Below are 7697 nucleotides of genomic sequence, written 5' to 3'. Positions count from 1 at the left end.
CCTCCCAAAATACCTGTAAAAAAAATAACTGAAATAATTTAGAGCCGTTAAATAATGAAAGTTAGAAGGTCATACAGTTATCTTGAATTTTTTTTAGTTAACTAGCTCGGCCTACCCACTAGTAAAGGATCAATTTCGTCCCTAACTTTGCATCAATCAAATCCCTAAGAAAAATGTTACATCAATTCAGTTTCTGATTACATCAATTTGATTCATGGTCACATTAATTTACTTTGATCTCATCAATTTCGTCCTTAGTCATGTCACATCAATTTAGTTATTTCGCTTGGTCACATCAATTTAGTCCTTCATTGGTCACATCATTTTGGTCATTGTCAACATCAATTTTTTATATAAAAAATGTCCATCTTGTCTTTTCCATCATTTTTACTAATATTGTTTCTGAGCCGATTTTGGAGCATTCGTTCTCATTGCTCGAATCTCTGATTCTCATATTCTTGATGGCTATAGAAAGTTCATACATAGCACTACTACTTAGGATCAAGTTTCGAACAAAAAAGCAAAGATACAAGTTAAAAAAATGTTGCTGAAATTCGATTTTCACTTATAAGGCAGAAATTTTGGAGAACGATATCTCTCAAACTGTGCAATGAAATTACGAGACGTCAAGTGCTTTAGCTTCCTCACGATATGAAGAATCTGCATATATAAATTTTTGGACCAATATTGACTCTATATGAATTTTTGCTATTAATGACCCGTAAAGCTTTCTCTGTCTAAAACACGAGAACAAATTCTTATAAAGTCAATATTAATCCAAAAATAATTTATAGACAGATTCCTCATATCGTAAGGAAGTTATAACACTTGACGGCTCGTAATTTCGTTGCCCGGTTTTAAAGATATCGCTCTCCGAAGTTTCTGCCTCGTAAGTGAAAATCAAATTTCAACTGCATTTTTCTAACTTGTTCTCTTTTTTTTTTCGCTCGAAACTTGATCTTAAATAGTAGTATTATGTATAAGCTTTCTATAGCCATCGAAGGTCTAAACAATGAGACCGAATGCTTCGAAATAAACTCGAAGACAAGAATGGTAAAAATGATGGAGAAGACTAGAGGAACCTTTTTGATATAAAAAATTGATATTGACAACGACCAAAATGATGTGATCAAGCAGATGAACTAAATTAATGAAACCAATGACGAAATCGATGTGTCCCATGATTAAATCAATGTGACCAATAACGAAATTGATGTGAGAAAGGACGAAATTAATGTGACCGTGGACTGAAATGATGTAACATTTTTTTCAGGGACCCGATTGATGAAATTAATCGTTTATTCCCCTACCTACTTATACTCTCTCACTCTCCCCATTTCTCTCTCCTTTCCCCTGGATTTTGTATATCATTCTCCATAAGTATTTTACAACCCTATCATAAAAATTTATATACAGCTTTTATTTCTTATTTTCACATCAAATCTTCTTCAATTATCTTCTCATTAATATACCATAGGTAACCCAATTATTTAAAACTTCATATAAGATAGTCAATTAATTCCAATGTGTTGTTCGTAAACGTAAGTATCTGATTAAACTGGAACTCCTTCAGCCATAGATTACTTAGCTTATACGCGTATATGTATGGCTTATTAAATATGTATAGTCAATAATTCAACTTATACATAGAAATGGAAGGGAGAGGAGAATATATAGCATAGTGGAGCGGAGATAGGACCAATGGCTGATTGATTACTGATCTAGTAGTTTTTTTTTTTGGATGATGAATAGTGTTGATGTAAAAGATAGGGATTAGAATTTGGAGGGAACATAACTGAAATTCTAATAGATTTTATTTGTTTGATTGGGTGGAATACGAACACAGAGAAATACTTGATTGATTGGAATATACGAGAAATAAGAAAGCTTAACGGACAAGCATATCCCCTTTTTTCCTACTAATGATTAGATAATGTAAAATAGGGAAAAGAAATAATTTGGTTGTGGAACTGGAAATACGCTCAACCTATTATCAGACACCCTTAATACATTGTGATAAATTTAACGTCATTCTTTTTGCAGTTCAAATATTGCAGGTAAAAAAGGACTATTATATATATATAAAGTTGTATCTCATGCATTAAATAGTGGCGAAATTGTAAATATATATATATATATAATTAGTTCACTTTAACAAAATATTTATCAAATAAATAAATAAATAATAAAATATATATATATATATGTTTAAGAAATATATATACATTCATGTTTTGGAAATATATATACATACATAAATTAAATATATGTTAATTCACATTAAATACATATATATATATATATATGAAAATCTACTTTGATAATTTTTTTAATAATATCGGTAGACAAGTGATTGTATGTTTGTTTAGATATATAAAAGTTTCTATATTATAAGATTAGTTAATTATATTACCGAAATGTAATGCGATTTTTCACTTTAAATAATTCTACAAATTTACTTTAATTATAATTAGAAAATAAGTAAATCTGAAAAGAGAAGGTTCACTTTGAGAGTTTACTTTTTCTTCTTATAATATAAAATCATATAACCATCATAGGATTTGAAGAATTCATATGGTACATCTTTAAGAACATAAACATCTTCACATATGTAAAAAAGTAAATATAATTTATGAATATTATGTAAAGTGAAAATAGTGAGAGATAAATTGTAGGATAAAAACATAGAGCGAAAAAGTATGGAAAAATATAATTATAAAATTATCCACAAATTCAATGATTGCTAATCTTTTACCTAATTGGAGAAATGATAATTTTGAAAAATTATACCAGTGCTTTCTTTTTCCAATATAATAGTAATATATGAATCAATAGTAATTTTTTACAATATTTAGATATAATTATTGTATATTCTATATCATACAAAAAACAGAAACTGTTTATGAGAATTTTCAAATTTAACTAAAAATAATTAAGTGTGAATTAGATATTTACAAGCATATCTCGTGCAACGCACTGGCCAAAGAACCTACTTAAGGGATAAAATTTACTCTTAAATAAATGAGAAATGCTAGAACTGAGGAGTATCTTTGAGCAACATTGAGCTTCCTAAATCTAGGCGAAAAAAGTAGTCCTTACTTTTACCATTTGGTCCCTTCCTGAATAAGGGGGAACCAAAAAAAGAAAAAAAAAAAAGACTTGTTGGAATTATAGCTTCATATATTTCTCTCACGAGTTACCTTTTTTCCGAGAATGCAGCAGGAACCGGAAAACATAACAGCAGCAACGCGCTTGTAAAGTCAAGCGTCCATTTCAACTTAAGTTTGTGATACTGATTGAACTGGTTCAGCAAAGATACACTGCTATTTGTTGCCAGAGCAGCAGCAAAAGGAGCTAAACAGAAATGGGCTGCTTCGCGTTTGCCTAAAATTGAAGGCGTGTATTTTGCTCTTGAAGCCTCAAAGCAAACTGTGAAATTTTGTGATATTGCTTCGCCTTTTCTCATTTACATGTTTCATTTTGGCAAGAAGTCTAGACATTTGGTTGGCCCTTTCTCTGACGTTTGTAACAGAGGATTACTATGCTTCCCTTCTATTGCAGTTGAAGAGAAGGGGCGAGTCATATGTATAATATTGGAGACTGAATACGGCCAAGAAGTTGAGAACCAACAGCTGCTGAGTTCAGAGGTTTAATTTATCCTTCCGTTAAGTACGCTGGGATGGATCGTTTACTGTGGAATTCTCAAGCCAAGCTTTTTACACTTGCTGAAGTCCATGAGACCTTAGGGCTTTTAAGGCTCAGTTTTGATTGGCAGACTCTAATCTGGTTTCCAGGCAACATGCCCTCGACCGTCATTTATTTCTTGGCTTGCAATTCTTGACACTTTAGCAACTAAAACTGGATTCTGATGCAGATGGGTACTATGCTCCTTTTGTTCCCATGCAAAGACCACTATCCTTGAATAGTTATCATTTAAGCTCAATTTCTATGATTCAGCTACAGAAAGCATGGAATCGTTCTAAATGGAGCCGTTTAAATGGTCCTATAAGCTGTGGAATTTGCGGGATTGAGGATGAATCACAAGACAATTTATTCTATACTTGTGATGTTACTTAGAAAGTTTTGAAGGATGTTAAGAACTTTGAAATACCTACCACTCACTACATATGGCTCGTTAATTCCACAAGCTGATTGAGCATCAGAAGAAACTAAAACCTCTGACATCAGTTTTCATCTTTGGTTCAGAAGGCCAAAAAATGGAGACCTGAGTTCACTGAAAGCAACATACCTGACATTAATTGAAGTGCCATGTAGGTGCCACTCGTACCAATTAACTCTCAAACTCTTAAAGCATGTCATGGCGAGAAAACAACCAGAATACTTGTGAGAAGAAAAGTCATCAACTGGGAAGAAAAACCAAAGGGAAGGGACACAGAGAGTGAAGTGCGCAGTCCAATAGAGAACCTGCAAGTCTCTGTAGACGGATCAACAGTAGTGATCAAACCCAATCCCCCAAAGTAACAGTGGTCAGCCCTCTGATCATGCTGCTGGTAGTAACTATTGAATGCATATGACATATTTGCCGGCCAACTCAAGTTAAAACAAGAGCCACCAGGAGACAATGCCGTGCAGTCAGCAACAAGACAAGCCTCCAGAGCTTCAGCAGTTGCATTGGACAAATCTTTGTTGTTGTTCATAACACACCATTCTGAAGGAAGGTATTCGACACTCTGAGCATTTGCTAATTTTCTAGAATCCTGGCCCAAATCAACCTGGTACTTGGCTTGGCCATCAAAAGTGAAGATGCCCCAGTGTCTCTCAAAGTTTCCAGAGGACACATTTCTTTGGTCTTCATCTAATAGGCTAAACAAGTAAGTTTCCAATGGTGGATGTCGAGGCCTGAGTGGTGTGCCTGATTTGCTCTGCAGATGATCCAGCAAGCCTTTCATGAATTCCTCCGCAAGGAGTGAGGTAGCATCAGCTGCTCCATCCGTGGGCCAACCAATCTCGGCAATGACAATTTCCATCCCAGGGAAGCCAGAACTGTACAATGCTGTAACTAAGGTGTCATAGCTTAAGTCAAAGCTGTTCTTGTAATTTCTGTGACCATCGTTATGTGGTCGTGCAGCTGCTCTGAAGAGTGCAAAGTTAAGGGAAGTATTCTTATTCTGGAGAAGACTCTGATATGGTGAGATGGTCGCAAAGAAAGGTGAGTGATGCTCACTCAAGAATGTGAGGAGTTGGATCATTGTTCTGTTCACGGCCGGCCTGAAATGACCTTTCGAAGGGAGGCCTGACTCTGACTCCAAACTATCAAAGCTGCAAGGCACCACGACTTTGACCTTGCTTCCCAGGTTTGCTTTTGTTAGAGCTGCCTGGATGTTAGTGGCTGCTCCGACAACAAATGGATGGAATTGATCTTCGTGAGCCAAGAGGAAGGATTCATCGCCTACAGCAATATACCTGCCAATCATACAGTATCCATACTAGTTTAGAGGTACGCAGAGATCAGAAAAATTTAAATCATCACAGAAGTATAGTATGCTGAGAATGGACAGGAGACACAGAGGGTGTGGTCTTCTGGGATGTCCCCAGGCCAGAAAAGTGTGAGATCAGCAAAAGCATATAGTCCTCCTACAACCTGCTCTGAGATGAAATTGATTTCCCTCAATCTCCATTATGTGAGCTAAGGGCAGAGTAGATACCTCAAAATGAAATATAGGAATCAGATCTTTAAGAGGATTAAATTAAAAATGAAAAAAGCACCATGTGGTGGATGATACATACAAAAGTGACATATGGAATGCTATGCTTCAAACCCCACCAAGTGCAAACAAGCTTTCTTTTTAAGGTTTTAGATTGATGATTAGGAAATGGGCACCTCCAGGAACTTGTATAATTCACAGAAAGATTTAAGCTCATTTCTAGAAGAACTCAATAGTTGGGCAAAAAGGAGACTATGACGAACCAGCTTGAGTATGCAGGTCAGGACTATTAAAATTTCCACTCGAGCCTACAAAGACCTGACTCATATACACTTAAAAGCTCAAGATGATAAGCAGTGATGCAAGTCTCATATAAACTCGCGGATATTCATCCATTTTTTCCACGTGGGATTGACATTCCCAACAAGGACATCGCTTCTTCAAAAACGAAAAGGAAAGCTTCAATTATTATTATTATTTCCTTTTTGGCAATCTAAAGCTACGAGGTACAAGAAGGAAGCATCTAATCTAAATCATGATATAAATATAAAATGTTTCGTTTATTAAACCCGTTAGTTATAGCTTTTGTTCTTGTCAAAATTCAAATCTCCAACTCCATTTCCAATTAAAAGAACAGGTTTTGATTTGATGTCAATAAGCAGCCAGCTACAGCTACAGCTAGGCAATAGGAGAAAGAGAGAGAGGAATGGATTGGGGCAGCGCACTCGATTCGAACTCCGGGAGCAGCGGAGAAGTAGCGGGTGACGTTGTCGTGAACCCAGGCCTCAGCGGCGGTGCGGGAAGAGTTGAAGCTGCGGAGCATATCATTGGGGACGCCAAGGGCAACATGGATGTCAGAGCCGGAGAGAGCCTGGAGCATGGAAGGGTTTGGGTCGAACAGCCTGACCTTAGAAATGCGGTTGGACTTGAGGAGCTGCACCACTTGGGGAGGTGGCAGCGGGTGGGAAGAGGCGGTGCCCCAGTTCACTCCAATGGCAACAGCTGCACCACCACTAACCCTAGAAGAGCTCAGCAGCAGCAGCAGCAGCAGCGGCAGCTCGAACACTATCACTGTGAGAGTAAGTGGACGGAGACGGAGGAGGAGCGTCGGAGGCATCGCTTCGCCGCTCACATACAGCATTTTTTTTTTCCTTTCTCCGTTTCCTAGTCGTTGCTCTCTTTCAACTCAACGACAATGACAATACTCTTTTTCCAGATTTTTTTTTCTGGGTTGAAACCAGCTACTCATTTCTTCGTTCACTTTATTTTTTTTATTAGCGTGGAAATTACATTCCATTGTTATCATCTTTTTTTTCTTAATTTTGATGGAATAAGCCTTATCCCAAGAAAGAATTCTCTCCTACCACGCTATATAGTGTGAACTATCATATATATTTTTTTAATTTATATATATTTAAGAATGTATATAACATGATAATTTGATAAATAAGTCTAATATTATAATTATATTCCTTCATTTTGTATTAGTCATTGGAAAATCACATTTTTTTACTCAACACTGTTATATTTCCCTGTATAGAATCCGTTCCTTTCCATTTCATTCAATTCCCGCATACCAAATGGGACCTATTAGTTATTAAACTAGGGATAATTCTTGTATGAGACGTTGTTTTCCGAGTCAATCAACTGCATATACATTTCAATTGCCGCATGTAAATTTAATCGACTACATGAGTATGCAGTCCTTTTGTACTCAAGGAAAAATGGTTCGTATTTATATGAAAATAAAATATCGACACGTACAATATAGTGGACTATATTGTTCATGTAGTCAACTGACTCAGAGAATAATATTTTGTACAAGTAGGAAACATTGATCTCCGAGTACGAAAACATTTGTACTGGCAACAGCTGAAGCGACCCAAGAATTTGCTTAGACTGGGACCGAAGCATAGCTAAAAATTTTAAGAATGTGTTTGGTTTTTTAATTGAGTTGAGTTGAGTTTTGGTTTTAATTTGTTTGTAATGATTGTATTATTGAATTATGAGAAAAAGTGTGAAAAAATAATG

General features: G+C 35.9%; 1 protein-coding gene across 1 annotated transcript; it reads right to left on the bottom strand.

Annotated features, from left to right (window-relative positions):
- Positions 1-4081: 4081 nt before the first annotated feature.
- Positions 4082-6908, bottom strand: LOC116212048 (glucan endo-1,3-beta-glucosidase 9). The gene is made up of 2 exons (XM_031546632.1): positions 6392-6908; positions 4082-5424 (listed from the first exon to the last, which is right to left on the bottom strand). The coding sequence occupies exons 1-2, from the start codon at positions 6805-6807 to the stop codon at positions 4317-4319; spliced, it is 1524 nt and encodes a 507-aa protein (XP_031402492.1). The 5' UTR covers positions 6808-6908; the 3' UTR covers positions 4082-4316.
- Between the last annotated feature and the right edge of the window lie 789 nt (positions 6909-7697).

Source organism: Punica granatum, chromosome 6 (assembly GCF_007655135.1).
Source record: "Punica granatum isolate Tunisia-2019 chromosome 6, ASM765513v2, whole genome shotgun sequence".
NCBI lineage: Eukaryota > Viridiplantae > Streptophyta > Magnoliopsida > Myrtales > Lythraceae > Punica > Punica granatum.
The sequence above is the reverse complement of the archived record's forward strand: the minus strand, read 5'-3'. Positions and strand labels throughout refer to the sequence as shown.